The sequence below is a fragment of the Mytilus trossulus genome, unplaced genomic scaffold (assembly GCF_036588685.1).
Source record: "Mytilus trossulus isolate FHL-02 unplaced genomic scaffold, PNRI_Mtr1.1.1.hap1 h1tg000220l__unscaffolded, whole genome shotgun sequence".
Classification (NCBI taxonomy): domain Eukaryota; kingdom Metazoa; phylum Mollusca; class Bivalvia; order Mytilida; family Mytilidae; genus Mytilus; species Mytilus trossulus.
Genome location: NW_026963313.1, coordinates 712,247 through 736,179, shown reverse-complemented (window position 1 = coordinate 736,179; position 23,933 = coordinate 712,247). Strand labels below are relative to the sequence as shown.

Below are 23,933 nucleotides of genomic sequence, written 5' to 3'. Positions count from 1 at the left end.
TTGACTACTGGGCTGGTGGTACCCTCGGGGACGAAACGTCCACCAGCAGTGGCATCGACCCAGTGGTGTAAATAGTTATCAAAGGTACCAGGATTATAATTTAGTACGCCAGACGCGCGTTTCTTCTACATAAGACTCATCAGTGACGCTCATATTAAAATATTTATAAAGCCAAACAAGTACAAAGTTGAAGAGCATTGAGGATCCAAAATTCCAAAAAGTTGTGCCAAATACGGCTAATATGCCTGGAATAAGAAAATCCTTAGTTTTGATAAGTTTGATAAGAAACGCATAGCCTTTCCGAATAGCTCATTCTACAGTTTGAATTCTAGGAATTTTTCAGTTTTCTATCTGTTTGTACATATATTGAAGGTGTGCATGTTGTCAATGTTTTGATTTTATAAATATATGCTCTTTTGTGAGATATGTCTGTAGTTTATACTAGCATAAGTAGTACATAACATTTCCGGATAAATCCTAGGGGCGTACGCCCGCTGGTCTCCTTTGAATTCGCCACTTCAACACACTGCACAATTATCAAGGAGAAAACGTAGGTGCCTTTTTATTCTTTTTCTTTTTAAAGTGGACGAACTTGAGCGATAATTCCGGTGTTATGTTGGCGCAGAAATCCTGCACACAGTTAATCATATAAATACGCAGACATTATCGAGTGCAAAATAACCGTCCTTATCACTTGTTTTTTATATTGATTTCATCAATTAATATTAATGAAAATATTTTTAAGAAAAAAGATAAACGATAAGAAAATGTTTTGTCCTGAAAAAAATATATATCAGTAACAAATCATAAAATTCGAAAATTTGTGTTTACGCATGAGGAAGAATATGTCGAGAGATAATCTGCTTTATCGCTATTTTGCGCATTTTTCTTTTGATCTTTTTTTGTGATAATTTTCATATCATGCTTCTCGCCTGAGATGGAAAAATTATCGCTTGAAACTAAGCAGGCACGTGCATTGCTAACGAAATTGACATTGAAATTGACAACGTTGTCAAAGGTAAAATAGCGATAAACAGATTATCATTGGTCATCTCAACTCGATTGCTTTTCTCACTTTCGCTGTACCAGCTCAAGCGAGAAAATCAATCTCGTTGAGATGATCAACGATAATCTATAAATATATAGATATAATTACATTAGATAAAATTGAGAATGGAAATGGGGAATGTGTCAAAGAGACAACAACCCGACCAAAATAAAAAAACACAACAGCAGAAGGTCATTAGATGTATGTTTCATTATAATACGTTATTCTGATTGGCTAATTGCACATCACATGTTATTCCGTAAGAAATTGCATGAGACAATAATATTTCATTCATAATGACACGAGGTCCCACAATAAAGTGCACAGGTGAATTTAAAAATTAAACTTCATGAACATCGTGTTTTTATAATCCTAGCTAAAAAATGTAATTATAAGTATTGAATGCTTCTTTTTGCAACTTTATAGGGTTGTAAAAGCGTTGACCGTGCGTACATTTTTAGAATGAAGCGCTTCCGCGCTTCATACAAAATGTACTTCGGTCAACGCTTTTACACCCCAATAAATTTACAAAAAGAAGCATTCAATTCTTAAATAACTGTAATACAAATATTAATAAAATATATAAAAAAACCTAGACTATACTGCTACGAAATAAATATATCACTACAATATACACAAATGTAATACTTATAACGGTGAGATTTGATTTCCTGTCATTTATTCATCACCCACAAAAGAACTTGTATTAGAAATAATATATCTGACTATGTATTTTATAACCTAACCGCAGCCTATTATGGAACCAACCGATGTGAATGTATTTTAATTTTAATTTGTGAATGTATTATTGCACCAGTGACAAATATCAAATATTTAACACAGATTTCAACGAACATTTTAATTTGTGAATGTATTATTGCACCAGTGACAAATATCCTATATTAAACACAGATTTCAACGAAAATTTTAATTTGTGAATGTATTATTGCACCAGTGACAAATATCCTATATTAAACACAGATTTCAACGAAAATTTTAATTTGTGAATGTATTATTGCACCGGTGACAAATATCAAATATTTAACACAGATTTCAACGAAAATTTTAATTTGTGAATGTATTATTGCACCAGTGACAAATATCCTATATTAAACACAGATTTCAACGAAAATTTTAATTTGTGAATGTATTATTGCACCAGTGACAAATATCAAATATTTAACACAGATTTCAACGAAAATTTTTAATATATACATAAATATAATGGGTTACCTCACAAGAAGGAACGCCATACAAAATATGCCCGGGTCCTCCACCAAATATTATAACAAAAAGAAGGCGGTTTTTCGTCTCTTGTTGGTGTTATGTTGTAGTATGTTGGTTGTGGAGTTAGTTGTTCTTTGAGGACCCATTTTCTCTCAACAGAAGAATGACTCTGCGAGAGTTGGTCTTATGTTGTTACATGCTGGGGAAAACTAGCCGGACGTAGATGCCGCTGTTAAAGCAAGCCATCGGTCTTTGTTGGCGATGTCCGGTACCTGTTGCCGATGTAGAGGCAGGCCGGGATCGACTGACACCTATAAGTTTCAAAATTCAAACTTTAACGTCTCAAAGCAGAATTTCTACTTATATAGCAATCATTTAAATGATGTTATGCCAACGTGGCTTTCTTTGTCACGATTTGATTAGAAATTATCTCTATGTTTACTGTCCGAAATAAGGTAAAAATGTTGCATCAGTAAATGTTTCATATATGATAGAGAGGTCAACTTGACTTTGGTGATAATAAATAATCTTTAAATGACCAGAGAACTGTTTGCGTTATTCTACAGTATACATATTGATCAACAAAATCATTACCTTTCTTATTTAAATAAAATTTAATTAATATTTGTAACGTCAGCTATGTCCAATATTTATGTCAAATATCTGTCACAATACATGTATTATTGCACCAGTGACAAATATCCTATATTAAACACAGATTTCAACAAAAATTTTAATTTGTGAATGTATTATTGCACCAGTGACAAATATCCTATATTAAACACAGATTTCAACGAAAATTTTAATTTGTGAATGTATTATTGCACCGGTGACAAATATTAAATATTTAACACAGATTTCAACGAAAATTTTAATTTGTGAATGTATTATTGCACCAGTGACAAATATCCTATATTTAACACAGATTTCAACGAAAATTTTAATTTGTGAATGTATTATTGCACCGGTGACAAATATCCTATATTAAACACAGATTTCAACGAAAATTTTAATTTGTGAATGTATTATTGCACCAGTGACAAATATCCTATATTAAACATAGATTTCAACGAAAATTTTAATTTGTGAATGTATTATTGCACCAGTGACAAATATCCTATATTAAACACAGATTTCAACGAAAATTTTAATTTGTGAATGTATTATTGCACCAGTGACAAATATCACAAATTTAACGCAGATTTCAAAGTAAAATTAATTTATGAAGTTCAACGTGTTTTTTTTCATTAGAAACAAATATCACATATTTATTGCAGATTTCAAAGAAAATGTTTTTGTAAATGTATTTTTGCACCAGTGACAAATATCACAACTAGAACGTAGAATTCAAAGTGAATTAATTTGTGAATGTAGGTTTGCATCAGTGACAAATATATATTTATTGCAGATTTCAAAGTAAACTTTAATTCGAGAATGTATTTTAGTACCAGTGATACATATCAAAAATTTAACGCAGAGTTAAAAGTAAGTTTTTATTTGTGAATGTAATTTTGCACCAGTGACAAATATCACATATTTTTCGCAGATTTCGAAGCAAATTTTAATTGGTGAGATGTCTGTTTGCATCATTGACAAATATCACATTTTTAACGGAGATTTCAAAGCAGATTTTAACTAATGTATGTATTTGTGAATCAGTGACAACTATCACATATACTTATCGCAGATTTCAAAGTGAATTTTAATTTGTGAATGTAGGTTTTCACCAGTGGTAAATATCACATATTTAACGCAGAGTTAAAAGTTTTTTTTAATTTATTTATAGATAACAACTTTATACAATACTTATAATAACTGTTTACGGAATATATTCAACAATTTCACCATTTTTACAACTTATGTTTTTAGCAATTCAAAATCATCTTTTTAAAAGAAAAATACAAATAACAACAATAGACTGTATGGATGACTTTTATGTGGATAGTTATCTCATTAGCAATTATAACGATCTCCTCATTTTTATACTGTTGTCGGTATTTATTAAATCTAAAAGAAAAGATGCATCGATATGAAAGATGTAAACAATGACAACTTTATGTTTCTTTTTGCGTTTTTCCTCTTTTGATAATTACATAACGAATACAAATTAAGAAAAAAACACACATAGACACAAGTTAATATAGGGGAACACACAAATGTGACGCATTAAAATGTCTAACTTATTCATATATTCAGTAAACTATTCAAACAAATTTAAACATCAGGTACGTATGGACCTGTCCCAAGTCAGACAGGAGACTGTAATTCAGTGGTTGTCGTTTGTTAGTGTCTTATATTTTTGTTTTTTTGTTCATTAAAAAAAATTGTACATAAATAGGGCTGTTAGTTTTTTTTGTTTGAATTGTTTTACATTGTCATTTCGAGGCCTTTTATAGCTGACTATGTGGTATTGGCTTTGCTCATTGTTGAAGGCCGTACGGTGACCTATAGTTATTAATTTCTGTGTCATCTTGGTCTCTTGTGGACAGTTGTCTCATTGGCCATCATACCACATCTTTTTTTATATAGTAAACACTTTTTTGGTCGACTAATCTACTATAGTTACTAGAAGAGCAAAATCAATCATCAAAAATTTCGATCACGACCTTGACCTTGACCGTAACCTCAAATTTCTGACGGGGGACAAAGGACATCAGATCAAAATACCTTTCTGTAACTTACAGCGCATGAATAAAATTTATATATTAATATGTCAATAACATAATTGGGGATACATGTATAGCTCTCATATTGCTGTATTATTTCAGCACAAATTTAACAAAACATTCTAAGGATACAACGAGCAATTTGAAAAAAATAATTTTTTTACGGTTGCAAAGGTGAAGTAGAAGCAAGGAAAGCGTGAACAGGGAGATATCAGGAGGAATTGTACGGTTACACATGGTCAATTTCGAAAGCGTCTTCAGTGTTCGATATCATGTACCTTTTTTCTCTCGATATCTTGCGAAACTGAAAAAAAAAATCACAGCATACAAAATGTGATTGAAGGAAAATATGCAACAAAATCAAAAGGTTTTTCCACCAGAAAGTCGAAAGACATAGTTAACTCAAATATATACATGTCATTCAATAAATTTGACTCTCTTCTTTATGTTTTTATGCAATCACTAGTATCCGCTTGTATAAAATACCGCTTTATAAATATTTTGATATGAGCGTCACTGATGAGTCTTATGTAGACAAAACGCGCGTCTGGCGTATTGAATAATAATCCTGGTACCTTTGATGACTATTATAACAGAAGTAAAGATGTATCACCTCACTGTCTTGTATGTGTTATACAGTCATACATTTATTTCTGAAGCAGTTAGTACAGTAATATGAAAACATCTTTTCATGAAAGGTGATTTAAGTCTTTTTGTGTATTCTCTCCTCTCATCTGCGTTATAATAATAGTTAGTGTGCAAACACTAATTTTGAGCGCTATAAGTGAGTAATAATGTTTTTGCACTTTCACTGGTTGTGTAATGTAAAGGGGTTCTGCCGAGAACATCACGGAACTTTACGTCAGCTTTATGCTGAAGCAGTAGAGATAGTATCTCTGTATTATTGTTGATAACTGCTAGATGGACAGTAGTGAGTCCATTATTGTCAGCTATGCTTACTGTCGGTGTCGGCTTTCTCCATACATATTCTCTTTGATCAACTTGCAAACAGTCAAGATAAGACTGATCTTTCTGGGTCAATTCGTCATGAAATAAAATCTTAACAGCTTCTAAATTATTTAATAATACAGCGTAATGTAGGACAGTCCATCCGCTCTTTGTTTTATTATCAATAATATCGGATGAAATATTTGATCTCAAAATATGAAGATCGTTATGTCGGACTGCTTTATGAAGTTTGGTCTGATTTAAATCATATTTAAGAATTAAAAGGGTTAATTGGTAATTGTTTGAAGTGACTAAAATTGGGATCTTCATGTCAAAACATCCTCGAAGATTTACACGTGCTCCATTGCGTAAAAGCAAGCGTGCAATATCACAGCGACCTAATTTAACTGCTATAAATAAAGGTGTTTCCCAAAACTCGGAAAAACAGTTAACGTCTGCTCCAGTACGAATTAATTCTTTTACAATACCTAAGCGACCACCTAGGACAGCCAGAGGAAGGAATGACTTAGACATATAACCTCTACCGAGAATACATTTCTGTTCTGAGATTGTAAGCGAGCTCCAAGCAAATTGAAAGAATTCATAACAGCCGAAGGCAACTATCCAGTCCATTAGTGTACTTCTGTTGACTTTAGCCACTAAAATTCGACTAATGGCATCTTTTTTATCACGAAATTCATCAATGGATACAGTCTTAAAAAACTCCTGAAAGATAGACGGATGGAAGCTTTTTCTCCGCTCTGAACTAACTTTAGAAAAGGGTTTTTTGGATCCAAGTGTGCTCTTGTTTTTTTCCAAATGGTTTCCAAACGCATGTACAAAGTTTGTATTCTTTAAAAGTTGACTCATCAACAAATTTGAAAATCTGCCATTGTTTATTTCAGTCCACAACCTATTATATAACGGTCTCATATGATCCTCGTTCAATTCATCTTCCTGAATTATCACAATAGTTTCACCAAAGCTTTCATTTATGTTTTCACCAGAATAAATTCTGACTCGATCTCTTATAAACAAGATATTACAGTCTGAAAACATTTCTTTGGGATTTAATGTACAGAAATGCCAACTTACGGTCTCTTCAAGAGCATCGTGAATAAATCGGAAACTGTTACTGTCCATTGTGAAATACGATCCTAAAGCAGAAAGTGCACTAACACCAAGTTCTCTCTTAGACATATTTCTTGGAAGTCCACAAGTCTGCATTATTTTGTTTATTTTCTTATCGCATTCACCTGAGTCAATGTCAAACATGTTTCTACTAAATGAACCATTAAACAGCATACACAGCACCAACACACAATACATCTGTTTATTTTCATTACTCATCTTATTCAGCTCCTCCTTTAAAAGTGACAATGGTTGCCTAAAGAATGCAATTCTTTTTCTGAATCTATCTTCATTACTTGAAACTAATTTGCATATAAGAGGAAACGCATAATTCGTTTCACACATTACGTTGACCTCCTCTTGTTCAATTTTTCTCTCTAGCTTACGACTTTGAAGATGTTTCAATAATATGTTTTGCTTTTCGTCTTCTGAAGGAGCATAAGGCTCGCATTCTAAATTGATGACTCCTTTGTTTAAAATAGTGGAAGCTTTTTTAAATCTTGTATGAAGTGCTATTTGTAATCTCATTGAGCACATTATTTTCTTTGAACCTGTACCCGTGTTTTCAAAGTAGGTTATTAAATTTTCGTTATTTTTTTCCCATGTGTCCAAAATTGTCGGACTTAAGTTGTATTTACCAAGAACATCATCAATAAGAAAAACGTGTTTATCAGTTGTCTTGTATTTGAGTATATCATCTGGTGTCTCTACGATAATAATTTCAAATCCCTCGTGTTTAAATTTTAAAGCAATATGTCGAATTATTGCAGTCTTTCCTAATCCTGAAGTTGATGTCACCACAACACAGCTACAATCCTTTATTTTTTCATATACTAGTTCTGATCCCTGTGTCTCATAAAAAGTTTCATCATCTTTTATCCATGTTGCAACAAAAGTTGCATTTGAATCTGAAAAAAAAATATATTGAATGACTTAGTTGTGCCTCTGAATAAGGATTGTTTTCATATTAACAAGCTTTTAATTTATTTGACACAATAAACAATAACTATGCATTTTTATAGTTAGTTGTTCCTTACATCCTGATCGTGTTGAAGTTTTAAACATTTCGATATAAAAGTATATTCAAGTAAAGAATGGTAATCCAAAATATGGTTACACAATGTAATTCACATTTTCAAGGGGCAAATCTCTGTACAACAACCCTGAAAAATTCAAATTGTCTGCGTTGCACTGTATAATAATGACTAAAAAATAGCTTATTTGACGCAGCTTGATACTTATCATATACCGAACCATGAACAGATGGGACATGGACACAACATTCAAGATTTATTAAGCTTTGTGTTTGGATTGTACATATTTGACACAGCACAGGTTTCATGTTGTCAAAGAACTGAAAATTGAAAATTAAATTTTTATTAAATACGGACCAATATCCAAAAAATAATTACAATTCATGGTTCGAATAAGCATATCAGAATAATTCTTTTTTTTTTTAAATCAAACAAAATTTAATTGTGTACATTTTAACCTCAATGTAAAATCCAAAATGTAAATATACGTTTAGATTAAGCATATTAATGAACCCCATGTGTTTAATTTTGGTTAGAATCAAGGAAAAGTAAATTTTGTACCCCGATTTGACCAAACTTTAAAACTTGAGAAGATTCAGCATATAAAAGGACCCCTTGCATTTATGTTTTATTATAACCAAACTAAGTTTAATTTTAAACACTTTGGACCTTAATGTGAACAAATTTAAAAACCAGTTCTTAAATTGAAAATCTATCGTTAGATTCGATATATCAAAGAACAATGTCAAAATCTAAAAATAGTTTAATTTTGGTCCTTTTTTACCTTAGTATGGACTAACTCGAAAACATGCCTCATAATTGAAATGTCTAAGTTGATTGTAGGAAAAGTAATATTAAAGATCCCAAAGATTTCAATTTTAAATGAAATAAAAAAAAGAATAATTTTGAACCCTTTAGACCTCAATGTAGACTAACTAAAATATCGGGCTTACATAAGTATATATATACAAGATTATATTCCGTTTCATAAAGTATATTAGATAAAGAATTTGAATTTTGACCGCATTGGAATTAGTAAAACAATATGCGATTTCTAGAAAGTATTATACAAACTATTGCTTTTCAATAATGGTTTATAGGACCATAACTTCCCAAAGGTAAACAAAAGGTGAGATGAAAATATTCGATATAATTGATTTATTTATCCGTCATACCGTTGTTATTTAAGAAAGTGACCCATAAACCCAAAGGGTCAGGAGTTTTAATGTTTTTTTAGTTCACTACATTCTAAAATCATTTGTAAAAAAACATGTCCCTATACTAAATAATTTATATGTGGTCACTGAGTTAAACTCAAATTATTGTTTTGAAACAAGAACACTGTTTATGGTGTTATGATATTGTAATGATTATGTTTATTTATGTTGGCCTAATTTGTGTTGAATGGCCTGATAGTTGTTTACCAAATAATTATATAACTGTGCAGTTTATGAGTCACTGGAACAATCACAGAATGATTGGAACTTTCTAGAATGATCCTTATAAAAGATGCGTAATTTAAACTTCTACGTTATTCCAGAAACTTCTGTTGTAACTTTCCAGGATTTTCCACAATGTTCCATTATAGAGTGTTCAAGAACTTTCCATGACAACACTATATATACAGACACTACAGTTAAACTCTCATAGTTAAACTTGGACATAGACATTGATAGACATTAGTATTCACAGCATTTGGATTAACACTTTTATTCTACAAACAACATCATACTGGATTGTGACATTAGTAGTGAACGTAATATTCAAATTGGATTCCGAAAGATTTCCGGATACAGATAAAGATAACAGATTGGACTCATATTTTGACAGTTAAGTTAACAGTAATATTTGTGTAATACCTTTTGTAAACTTTTGTATATTAAATATTGTTAAATTTTACTATTGATTTGTGTCTTTTGTTGGCTACAATTTAAAGGCGATTTCTGGCCGTAACAGAAATTGGGGGCTCGTCCGGGATCTTAAAAATATTTTATTCAAAATTTGTTTAGTATTTGTATTATAACTAGCCAACAAAATTCTACAAAATGGCATTTGATGCTGGTAAATTTTTGAAAACGCCAGACCTGGAGAGTTTTGATAATTTAAAGAAAGAGGAATTAGTGTTGCTTGCTAAACAACTGAAATTAGTTTTTAAAGTATCTATGAGAAAACAAGTTATAAAAAATTTGGTTATAGACAAATTAGTTGAATCAGAAATTTTAGGTGAAGAGGCTCTTGATCTTAAGGTAGAAAATGTTGACGCCTTTAAATTAAAACAGCTTGAATTAGAACATACACTTAAATTAAAAGAACTGGAAATGAAGGAAAGATTGGAAATGGATAAAAAGGAAAAAGAAGATGAATTAAAATTAAAAGAACTTGAAATGAGGGAAAGGCTAGAGATGGAAAAAATGAAAATTGAAATGGGCAAAGAGGAAAATAACACTAAAGTCCAGTCGAAATCAGATTATTTTGATGCAGCAAAAAATATACGTTTGGTTCCGAAATTTTGTGAAAAAACAGTTGATAAATATTTTCCACAGTTTGAGAAAATTGCAAATAATTTGAAATGGCCGAAGCCATATTGGACTACGATGCTGCAAAGTGTTTTTGAGGGTAAGGCCGCTGAAATTTATTCTGCACTTCCATCAGAAAAAAGTTCTGATTATGATATGGTAAAACAGGAAGTTTTGAAAGCTTATGAACTAGTACCAGAAGCATATAGACAGAAATTTAGATCATATAAAAAGTTTGATTCACAAACCTATGTGGAATTTGCTCGAGAAAAAGAAGATCTTTTTGATAAATGGCTTACTTCAAAGAAAACAGATAACAATTTTGATAACCTAAGACAATTGATGTTATTAGAAGAGTTCAAACTATGTGTTCATTTAGACTTAAAAACACATTTAGACGACAAAACTGTTGAGTCAATACATGATGCAGCTGTTATATCAGATAATTATACTCTTTCACATAAAAGAAGTTTCAAGGGTCAAAATGTTAACACTTCCAGTGGAAATTACAAAAATCAAAGCACTGAGCATACTGATAGTAAGCCTGTTGCACAGAATAAGAGTCATTCCAGTTATAATATGTCTAGTCCAAAATTTGATACTTTTGAGAAGAAGTCACTGATTTGTGCTTATTGTAAGAAGACTGGTCACCTGATGGCTGATTGTTTTAGACTCCAAAAGAAGAATGAACGAGATAATAAGCCGAAGACCAGTGCATGTACGACACCTTACATTTCCAGTGCGTTGGAATGTCCTGCGAGTCAGGCTTTTAAGTCCAGTTTTTGTGATTATATGGAGGAATATAAACCCTTTATGTCTGATGGGTTTGTTTCTATTGTTGATGATACCACTCTTCAGCCTATTAAAATTTTACGAGACACTGGAGCTTCTCAGTCTTTATTGTTAGAAGGTGTGTTGCCTTTGTCCGAGAAGACTTCTGTTGGTGCCTCCGTTTTGTTACAAGGTGTAGAGTTGGGTTGTATAGATGTTCCTCTCCATCGTATTTATCTGAAGTCAGATTTGATAACTGGACCAGTTGTTGTAGGTGTTCGTCCTAATCTCCCTGTTGAGGGTGTTACCTTATTGCTAGGAAATGATCTAGCTAGGAACAAAGTGGTTGCTGAACCAATTGTTACCAGTGAACCGGTGGCGGATGTTAAATCACCTGAAGATAATGCTGAATTGTATCCAGCTTGTGTTGTTACTAGGGCGATGGCTAGAAAACAACAAAATGAGAATTTGCAAGAAGACAAGTTTGATTACATGGACCTTTCTGACACTTTTATAGCTGATATTGAAGATCCTGGTAACTCAGAAAAGGCTATTATAAAACCACCTAGTGTTAACAAAAATGTTATTATGCCATGGCCAGATGTAAACAGCCATTCATTAGACCGAAAGAATTTACTCGAAGAACAACATAAAGACCCTGAGGTTCTTCAGCTCAGCCAGAGGGCTCAACCACAGGAGGAAGCAGACAAAGTGGCCGAATGCTTTTACCATCAGGACGGCATTTTAATGAGAAAGTGGAGGCCTCCTGATGCTACCCCAGAGGAGGAATGGAGAGTGGTGTACCAAGTGGTGGTGCCTAAAGTTTATAGGCAAGAAATTATTGGTCTTGCCCATGACATCCCCTTGGCTGGACACTTAGGTATCAGGAAGACTTGCCTTAAGATCTTGCAGCATTTCTACTGGCCTAAACTTAGAAATGATGTTGCAGAATACTGCAAATCATGTCATATATGCCAGGTTGTTGGTAAACCTAACCAGAAAATACCACCAGCACCTCTTCTGCCTATTCCAGCCTTTGACGAACCTTTCAGCAGAGTTCTAATTGACTGCGTTGGACCTTTACCAAAGACCAAGACTGGAAATGCGTATTTATTGACGATCATGTGTACATCTACTCGCTTTCCTGAAGCTATTCCGCTCAGAAATATCAAGACACCTACTATCGTCAAAGCTTTGATCAAATTTTTCACATTAGTAGGACTTCCTAAGTCTATACAGTCCGACCAGGGATCAAATTTCATGTCAGGTTTATTTCAGCAAGTCGTATACCAGTTAGGGATTGCTCAGTACAGATCAAGTGCTTATCATCCAGAATCTCAAGGTGCCTTAGAACGTTTTCATCAAACATTGAAGAACATGATTAGAACTTTTTGTCTTCAATTTGACAGAGACTGGGATGATGGAGTTCACTTTCTACTTTTTGCGGTTCGAGAGGCTGTTCAAGAATCCCTTGGATTTAGTCCCTTTGAGTTGGTATTTGGTCATACTGTAAGGGGACCGTTAAAATTGATTAAGGAAAAGTGGCTTACTGAACATACTGACTTGAATCTTTTAGACTATGTATCTAGATTTAAAGAAAAATTGTATACTGCTTGTCAAATTGCTCAGAAAAACTTGAAAAATGTACAGAACAAGATGAAAATATGGTATGATAAAGATGCCAGGGACAGAGTTTTTGAGCCTGGTGATAAGGTACTTGTGTTTTTGCCAGTCCCTGGACATCCTTTACAGGCTAAATATTGTGGTCCTTATACAATAGAGAGTAAAATTAATGATTTGAATTATATTGTAAAAACTCCAGGTCGGCGCAAACAAAATAGAGTGTGTCATATTAATATGTTAAAACCATATTTTGAGCGTACTAATGTATGTGATAGTAAACCAGTTGCCACTTTAGGCATGGTTAAATTTGAGAACAATCATGACAAACCAGATGTAATTGAACCAACTTTTAGTTGTAAAACTATGGAAGAGACAGTTAGATTGAAAAATTCAGAAATTTTGTCAAATTTAGATTCAAAACTTGCACATCTGTCTTTTGATCGTAGAGAAGAAATAAAAACTTTGGTATTTTCTTTCAAAAATCTTTTTCCAGATGTGCCTAACAAAACAACTGCTGTTTGTCATGATGTTGATGTAGGAGATGCTTCTCCAATTAAGCAACATCCTTACCGGCTCAATCCACTCAAACTTGAAGTTATGAGAAAAGAAATTAAATATATGCTTGACAATGATATTATTGAGCCGAGTAACAGTGAATGGAGCTCTCCTTGTCTCCTTGTGCCAAAACCAGATAAAACCTTTCGTTTCGTGACTGATTTCAGAAAAGTAAATTCAGTCTCAAAATCTGATTCCTATCCGATTCCAAGGATAGACGATTGTATTGACAATATTGGTCAAGCAAAATTTGTGAGCAAATTTGATTTATTGAAAGGTTATTGGCAAGTTCCATTGACACAGAGAGCTCGTGAAATATCAGCTTTTGTTACACCAGATGGCTTATTTCAATATACTGTAATGCCGTTTGGCATGAAAAGTGCTCCAGCTACATTTCAAAGAATGATCAATAATGTTATAAAAGATTTAGACTGTTGTTATGCTTATATTGATGATCTAATTGTATGTAGTGATAGCTGGGAACAGCATTTAACACATTTGTATGATACTTTTGATAGATTGTCAAAATCAAATTTGACTGTTAATCTTGGTAAAAGTGAATTTTGTCAGGCCACTGTTGATTATTTAGGGCATACAGTTGGCCAAGGTCAAGTAAAACCTATAATGGCTAAAGTGGAAGCTATTTCCAAATTTCCTCCTCCTACAAATAGAAAACAACTTATGAGATATTTAGGCATGATTGGATTTTACAGGAAATTTTGTTCAAATTTTGCTACTGTTGTTCAACCATTGACTCATCTTTTACGAAAAGACTCTAAATTTATCTGGAGTGAAAATTGTCAAAACGCTTTTGAAAATAGCAAATCACTTTTAATTAATAGTCCAGTTCTGATTACTCCAGACTTTGAAAAACAATTTAAACTTGCCGTTGATGCAAGCGATGTAGGAATAGGAGCTGTTTTATATCAAGAGACAGATGATAATGTTGAAAAACCTATATCATATTTTTCTAAGAAATTAGATAAACATCAGAAAAATTATTCAACTATTGAAAAAGAGTGTTTTGCAATGTTGTCAGCACTTCAACATTTTGATGTATATTTGAATCCCACTGTATATCCTATTCTTGTTTATACTGATCATAATCCTCTCACCTTCATGCATAAAATGAGAAACAAGAATCAGAGGTTGACTAGGTGGAGTTTATTGTTACAGGAATATGATGTAATTGTAAAACATATTAAGGGTAAAGATAATGTAATAGCTGATGCTTTATCTAGAGCTTATTAAATCACTTTGTATATATTATGTATTTTTGTTCATATTATTCATGATAAGTTTTTGTTACACTAAAACTTCTTTTAAGGGGGGAGGTGTTATGATATTGTAATGATTATGTTTATTTATGTTGGCCTAATTTGTGTTGAATGGCCTGATAGTTGTTTACCAAATAATTATATAACTGTGCAGTTTATGAGTCACTGGAACAATCACAGAATGATTGGAACTTTCTAGAATGATCCTTATAAAAGATGCGTAATTTAAACTTCTACGTTATTCCAGAAACTTCTGTTGTAACTTTCCAGGATTTTCCACAATGTTCCATTATAGAGTGTTCAAGAACTTTCCATGACAACACTATATATACAGACACTACAGTTAAACTCTCATAGTTAAACTTGGACATAGACATTGATAGACATTAGTATTCACAGCATTTGGATTAACACTTTTATTCTACAAACAACATCATACTGGATTGTGACATTAGTAGTGAACGTAATATTCAAATTGGATTCCGAAAGATTTCCGGATACAGATAAAGATAACAGATTGGACTCATATTTTGACAGTTAAGTTAACAGTAATATTTGTGTAATACCTTTTGTAAACTTTTGTATATTAAATATTGTTAAATTTTACTATTGATTTGTGTCTTTTGTTGGCTACAATTTAAAGGCGATTTCTGGCCGTAACAATGGCCTCTAATTTAAAAAAAACCCAACTAAGACAATATACCACATAATATTATGTTTGTGATATGTAACCTTGTGAAACAATTTTCTAAAGATCCACACATTTATTCTTCTAGAAACCAAATATTTGTGATCGACGAGGACGACGATGATAACGTCACAACAGTTTACGGAAATGTTTGCGTTTGTATAAAAATATATCAAGGTTAAATTGAATATTTAACGAACAAGTTACCATGCACAAACGTGTTTTCGGTTTTATGATTGGAAATTAATGTGAAGTTAAAAAACAAATAACTTATTACACTGTAACCCGACGAGCGATTAGTCAATTCCAACTGGTTTTATTGATAAATATTGAAACAAACCTGTGATGTTTTTTGGAAGATTTCCGTTCGAGGCAATGGAGCAAACATGATCTATCTGATCTTTTTCCTTTTCACTATCCTGGTATACGTGTTGACGATGTTTCTGTTCAGCGTTTTCTAAAGCCTTTTCGAATATTCCTTTAGGATTCATAGTACAGAACTGCCAACCGACAGTTTGTTCAATAACATTGTGAATTTGCTCGAAATTGTTATTTTCTTTTCTGAAATAAGATCTTAAAGCAGAGAGGGCGCCATTCTCAAGTTCAATCTTAGAAATGTTTCTTTGAAGTCCGCAAGTTTGCGTCATTTTGTATATTTTCTTATCACATTCATCAGAGTCAATGTCAAACATGTTTCTACTGAATGAGCCGTTAAACATCATACATAGCAGTAAAATACAATATAAGTTCTTATTTTTATTACTCATTTTATCAAGTTCCTCATCTAAAAGTGATAATGGTTGCCTAAAGAATGTTTTTCTTTTTCTGAATCTTTCCTCATTGTTTACAACTAATTTGCAAAGAAGAGGAAATGCATAATTCGTTTCACACATTAAATCAACTTCCTCTGTTTCAATTTCAGTTTCTAAATTACTTCTCATTAGCTGTTTTCTTAATATGTTCTGCTTCTCCTCTTTTGAAAGACTTGTAGTCTCTTGTTCCAAATTTACGACTACTTTGTTCAAAATTGTGGTTGCATTTTTAAATCTCTGATGAAGTGATATATTTAATCTTAGTGTACACAATATTTTTGTTGAACCTTGTCCTGTTTCTATGCTGCTTATTAGCTTTTCGTTGATTCTTTCCCAGTTATCCAACAGTGTCAGATCCAAATCGTATTTACCAAGGACATCATCGATAAGAAAGACTTGTTTCTCATTTGTTTTGTATTTGATTATGTCCTCTGGCGACTCTACGGAAATAATTTCAAATCCGTTCAGTTTATATTGTATTGCGATATGTCGGATGGTGGCGGTCTTTCCAAATCCCAAATTTGATGTCACCAGAATACAGCTACAATCGTCCATTTGATCATAAACAAGCTCAGATCCCTTTGTCTCATAAAAATATTTATCGTCTTTTATCCATGATTCAACCAAAGTTGCATTCGCCTCTGTGAAATGAATATACATTCAAATGCATTTGGTACTTTATATAAGCATATTTTAACGTTAATAAGATTATAAATTATCTTTCATAATGGAAAACAAATCTGTTATTAAAATGTTTGGTTGTTCTTAACATCTTCGAAGTTGACATGTCAAATAGTTTAATATGCTGTATTCTCAAGTTATTAATGAAAACATAAAACTGTAATATGTTCCACACTTTCAAGGGGCATTGTCTATATTCAAAATGATCAATTTCAACTCACACGTTGTGGTGCTTCGTACACGATTGACAAGATAATCGACTATCATACAAGTGAGATGTTAAGCTTGTTATTAGATCAGGTTTAATCCAGCATTTTCTGCATAAGAAAAATGTAATGCCTATATCAAGTAAGGAATATACCCGTTGTTCGACGTTTTTGAGCTTTTAATTTTGCCATTTGATAACGGACTTTTCGTATTGACTTTTCCTCTCAGTTCGGTAATTTCTGTATTTTTGTATTTTTAGTAATGACTAGTACTACATTTAAAAATTCAGTCATACTTGAGTTACTGAACATACAACTGACCATGAACACTTTTTTTGTATTTTCCGTTTTCCTTTTATAAATGAAATATATGCATAGGACTATATGCAACTGTAACTCGACCTGTGTTTAACGACTTCAAACTTGTTATACTGTTAAACACTGACACAAACCTGCGATGAGATTCGGAAGATTGCCTTTCTTGTAATGGGAAAAATCACTTTCTATTTGTTCTTTTTCCTTCCCACGATCCAGATACACTTTTTTTAGTTGCTCCAGGTCTTCTTTTGCTAATAATTTTGCTTGGTCTCCATCAAGATCGTAGTTCAAGATTTCAGTAACTTCTTTTGGTCTTTGACCATTATTTAAAATGTTCAAAGCCTAAAATGAGAACGGTATACACGTACTTGATGAGGATGATGAAATATTTCCTAATGGGTAATATCTCCCTAAACATTCTATCAGACTTTATGTTTTTATTTTGAAAAAGAAACATCAACTGTAATCTACTAATCACATGATTCAGGATACCACGTTTATAATGAGAACCTGGCAAATTTTGATATTTTACGCAATCTGCCTTGAAATTAAATCACACATCAACTCTGATTGGCTCGTTAAAGAAATATGTTATAAACCGTCTGTAGAAGGTGACAAGAAGTAAAAAAAATGATTTAAATATTTAGGTTGATGACGCTCTTGTTTGAAGTGCATTTAAAAAGGTATACATTTAACATAATATCGTCTGTCGTTTTTTCAGAATCTATCTGCTCTCGAGTACTCCTCGCAGTGTTTCCTTAGTCATACGTCGTTTCTGAGATCATGATAGTACACCTGTCATTTTCTGAATATGTGAATTAATCTTAGACTACTGGTACATGAAATAGAAGCCGAGGAGCTGCATGATGTTACATATGCAATGCAATTTATGACCTGTGACATATAAACTCGCATCCAAATTGTGGTGAAGAAAACATTTGTCCAACAATAAATTTTAAACTTTCCCTACCGTATTAATTATATATATATATATGCGAGACAAAATTTCGGTATTCTTCTATACTATTCTGTTTGAAACACTTTTTTATAGTTTCATGTCGGAAATATCTATAAATAACATTAAAAAATGTGCTTTGGATGTTAGTATTACAATGAAGATTATCTGAACCAAACAAGTACGCAGCGGCGGATCAAGAGAGGGGTTCCAGGGGTTGGAAACCCCCCTTCTTCTGGACGATCAATGCATTTGAATGGGGCCATATAGCTGGAATCCCACTTTTGTCCTGGGTTGGGAACCACTTTTTTTTCTAATAGCTGGATCCGCCACTGGGTACGTGTACTTTGGTTATAACAATTACGATGAGGAATACTAAAGAAAAGGAATATGAGCTTTAAAAAAAACGTACTGTCTCAACCATAGTCAATTTGTCTTTGAATTCATTGTTATCGAATGAAGTAACTGTTGTATGAGCCAACTGGTTTCTGTACCACTTCAGGATAGCAAGAGCCGCTCCCGGTGACGTATCATTCGGATGCGGAAGTTTATCCCATCCATTGGAGGGTGTTGATAAACCTCCGATATTACGTAACAGACATATCATCATTGTCAGGTCAAAGTCCTTGGAAGAGGTCGCTAGAAAAAAAAATAATAAAAAGAGAACGGGTCAATTTCACAGGAATTATTTCAAACTTTTGATATTTTTCAGAAAAAACCCTCTAATCTTTCAAAAATGATTATCGTATCACACTATAAGATGTAGAGTTGGAACATTATTTCGATTTTCGACATAAGTAGTAACTGTAACTAAAATATAATTTAACAAATTCCGAACATTTATTTGAAAAAACAATGATTGATGTACCTAACAAAACAGTTCTATCGGAATATCTACCATCTTTCTGGTGCAAAGTCATTCAATAAGATTATTGGCGTATACAAACTCATGATAGATACCGTCCACAAAAGACTCATCAGTGATGCCCGATTAAAAAAAATCTAAAAAGACCAAAAAAGTACGAAGTTTAAGTAAATGCAGGACCCAAAGTTCCTACAGCTAGGGTAATTATCTTTTCTTGAGGTAGAAAAGCCTTGGTAATTCCAAAATGCAGAGTTTTGGTTTACAGTTAATTCATAATAATGACCATACCAATGATAATTAATGTCTACATATAGCTTTTATAATGATATGATGTGTGCATATTGCATGTATTACTGAAGGTCATTATTCGGTGATCTTATTCATTGAAGCATTTATATCTGTGTGTGTGCTTTTTGGTTGATTGTTGTTTCATTGGCAGCCATACTAATTTCCATGCTATATTTGTTTTATTATTAGAGCATTATTTTTTTCATACGGACAACAAAGAAAAGTACAGTTTTTATTATGGTTCCATAACAAGTGTAATTTGTCACATTCATTAGTTACGTCTATCTTTTAAAAATATTCTGAAAAAATGTGAATGCATCAGGTAATGTGTATCTCTTTAATGCATGTGTACCTGTTGATCCGACTCCAGCAGTCATAGGTGGAAGATATGATGGCCATATAGTACCAGGGACACCCCTTAGAATTTCTAGTTGGGCTGTATTGATTCTTCTGGATTTGTTTAGCTTCATGATGGCATTCATACTATTGTTGAGAGTTAAAGCTAAGTGTGCTGGTGGAAATTTGACATCAAAGTATCGCCTTGCAATGTCAGGAGATACTTTAAAGTTGAGTAAGAAAAATCTGGTGAAGTTTTTCTCTTCTTCTGTAAGTTGTGAATTGGAAGTCATCATAAAATATGGATACCTCTGGGTAACAACGCTGACAAAAGGTATTCAATCATAAGATGGTTTTGTCATCTTTACGAGCATCAGTCACCTGTTTAAAGTATAAACAGTTTTAATTTGTATTCTATACATAACGTAAGAATAAAAAAAACCGGAGTGTTTTATATACCATTTTTTTTTAGTTGTTTCCTTGGGATCTTTTGTTTATAGTATAAAATCATATAAAAGGTTTTAGAAATGACTGAAAGGACCAAATACACCAATCTTATTACGTTCGAGTGGAAGTCAGTGTATCTTATTTTTTTTGAAATATAAATGATGCTATAGCCTAGTCAGATTGTCCAAACAAATTAAGGATTTATGTGTCTCGAATATAATCGTATTGTATTAAAATCATCGGTATTTCAACATTCAATCACGACTGATTTGCCATTCGATAATGAACTTTCCGTTCTAAAATTTCTTAGAGTTCGGTATGTTTTACTTCAAAGTTTAGAAAAGACGTTCCATTTAAAAATGGCATAATTTTGAAAAACTCATAAATTGATTTAAAAGAAAAACGTCATACGCACAAATTTTAGATTTAATATATCAGACTTATGACCAAAATTGATAAATAGGTTCAGAGTAGAACACATGTTTTAAGAAAGGGTATATATTTAAGACTTGATATACACTTAAGGATGATATAAAGACGTCAAAAAACAGATTCTCGAACTCTCTGAACTATCTCAATTCTGTCCTTTTCACCGGAGCAGTGTACCAGTAAATAAAATTTTAAAACAAATCATTTGTGTAAAATATTGTTTGGGGACCCTTTAGACGTACACATTTGGTTAAAGGCTCAAAGTAATACTTGACAAAAATAATTCAATATGTATTATACAATTTATATCAAATAGACTCATATTAGTAAGTTTATTTTGTTTGTATGAAAAACACTTTTCTGTTAAAAAAAACAGATTATTTCACAGAAAAATGTATAGTTTACTGCTTATTTTCATGGATCAAGGACATCTTCTAATAACTGTGCTATGTGTAATGAAAGAATATTATCTGATCTATTATTATAAAATTTACATATGTCAATTATGTCATTCATACATGTACTTAAGTGTTTTCTTAATGTTTGTGTATATATATTTATAAATACAAAATTGCAACCCATGTGTATAAAAAGTAAAAAAAATGGAGAATGTCCATGTCCCGTTGTATATAAAAAAACCTTAAGAACTGTAAAAGTGACACTCCCAAATGTTTACTTGATTTAAGTTTTGTTGAAACAAGCATTGTGTATAAGTTTCATGACATTTGCTTGAGATAAACTGAAATTTGAAAACAAAACCTAAAATTTTAAAAGATTTTTCCATTTGTAAAGGGCATTACTCCAAAACAGTAAAATTTCTGCAATCTTCCATTTGTAAAGGTGCATATCTACAGATTGGTAAAAGTGACGCTAGTTAAATTCAAACTTGATCTGTGGTTTGTGGTAAAAAGCCTTGTGTATAAATTTCATAACATTTGGTTGAGGCTAATATAAAAAAGAAGATGTGGTATGATTGCCAATGAGACAACTATCCACAAAAGACCAAAATGGCAATACAGTATAAGAAAAAGAGCATTTTATTATGATAATTGAATAAGAAGACAGCTCTATCACAAGCAAAAAACCCCTGACTGTAAAAATATCAGGGCATAACAGTTAAACAACGGAAACGAAAATTTCAGTAATTTTTCCTTTGTAAAGAGGAATAACTTTAGAATGGTAAAACAAACACTGATCTGTGTTTTGTAGTAATATGCAATTTGTTTATAAGTTTCATAACTTTTGTGTGAGGCAAAATAAATTTAGAGAACGGAACCAAATTTTAGGGACGGACAAACAGACGTGCGAACAAGGGTTAAAACGTTATACCTCCTCCACTACGGAGGTTGACTCAACAAACCTATATGTGCATTCTTTATTAGTTTAGTTTAAAATTCTACATGCTGAACTATTGAACAAATGGTAGCCAGGTGACTATATATATAATCCGCTGGAATATAAGACATTGATGCTTCAAATATGATCTACAAACTTTAACATGTTTAAGAAATATCTGTGATTCACAAGTCACCAAAAAAATGGGAACATCAAAAGTAATCTTTATATTATAGGAACATGAGGAAATCACCCTTAGCGTCGACCTGATGAAAAATATGGAACAATTCAATTGAGAAAACCAACGGCCTAATCCATTACAAAACGAATAACAAATATGACAGACATGTACCAACGACAACCACAGAACAATATGCAACGGACTTGGGACCGCCACATAATGGGGTGAAACAATTTTGTTGGAGATCATTGCTTCCCTAACCTGGGATAGTGATGTTACAGCACAAAATAAGAACAAACCACAACATTGAAAAGGACTTAAGGTTCATGTGGAACCTATGGCTAAAATAGCCGTATTTTCACCTCAAAATTTTGATGAGTACAGACAAACCTGCGCATCTGTTAATTTTTCAAGATATAGCATGCCCTAGATAAATAAATTTTAAATATGTTTCATGTTTTAGAAAAATAAAAACTTACCAGGATTTTGCTGTGCAATTTTTTTCATTCCTCAATAAGGTGCCAAAATAAACTAAGTTGGGAAACAGGATTGAGAACTTCCCCACATGTAGTAATTGACGTATAATGTTTGCAGTTTGCGTTAAATAAGTAAAAACAAATAACCTTCCTATCTCTACTTTTTGTTTCCGTCAACAGAAATTAAAAAAGTATATTTATATATATGTATATGTTATGTTCTCATTAAAAGAGGGACGAAAGATACCAAAGGGACAGTCAATATAATATAATGACATGAATGAATATTACTTACAGACGAAAACCAATTATCTCCACGTTTAACCACAATCACTCTTTGTACACAGTCTTTGGTATGCACATCATCAACAGCGTCAACTACACGAATCAGTAAATTCCGCCGTAAACACACAGTTACACTAGTACTGTTCTATATACACTCATGTGAATATAAAACAACCCGACATAGTTTTACCTACTTTAAATTTGTGTATCTTCACTACCAAACAACTTTGGTAAATAATACGAAATCTCCTTATAGTACACATATTGATTTATATTTATATAAATAGATCACACAATAATTATTACCAACAGCCTATTTGACGGTAAAATGCACGGGGGGGTCTCAACATGGGATTTTGGGTACAGGTGTGCAGCTGGGATTTTAAAAACACCCCCCATTCATATATTGAATAATTGTGAAATCCCTACCTATACATATATTTCACAGCGAAATCATAACCCATTCTTATATATATCAGCTCAAATAGTACCTATATGCATATATTGATATATCACAATCGGTCAATTACTACCTATTGATATATTTCCTCGGTAAAATTGCACCCCATTGATATATTTGACGGATCAAAAAAGGGACCCATTCCAGCGGCACATATGTATATACTTTTATATAGGAAGAGACCCCCCCGTGGTAAAATGTCACAACTAAAAAAGATGAATCCATTTTCTAAACATGTGTTATGTGTGTGCGTTATCATATACATTCATATAAATATGATTGAAAACAAGTAATAGCTTTTTCTAAAAAGCTTGGCGTTTTATAGCTTATTATACTTGTGGATCAAATATAATATAAGTAAACTATTAATATGTG

The 23,933-nt window shown here is 32.3% G+C and overlaps 1 protein-coding gene across 1 annotated transcript; it reads right to left on the bottom strand.

Annotated features, from left to right (window-relative positions):
* Positions 1–5,706: 5,706 nt before the first annotated feature.
* On the bottom strand, positions 5,707–23,197 carry LOC134701125 (uncharacterized). The gene is made up of 6 exons (XM_063562269.1): positions 23,109–23,197; positions 19,962–20,326; positions 18,869–19,095; positions 17,636–17,843; positions 15,825–16,937; positions 5,707–7,928 (listed from the first exon to the last, which is right to left on the bottom strand). The coding sequence occupies exons 2-6, from the start codon at positions 20,239–20,241 to the stop codon at positions 5,707–5,709; spliced, it is 4,050 nt and encodes a 1,349-aa protein (XP_063418339.1). The 5' UTR covers positions 20,242–20,326; positions 23,109–23,197.
* Between the last annotated feature and the right edge of the window lie 736 nt (positions 23,198–23,933).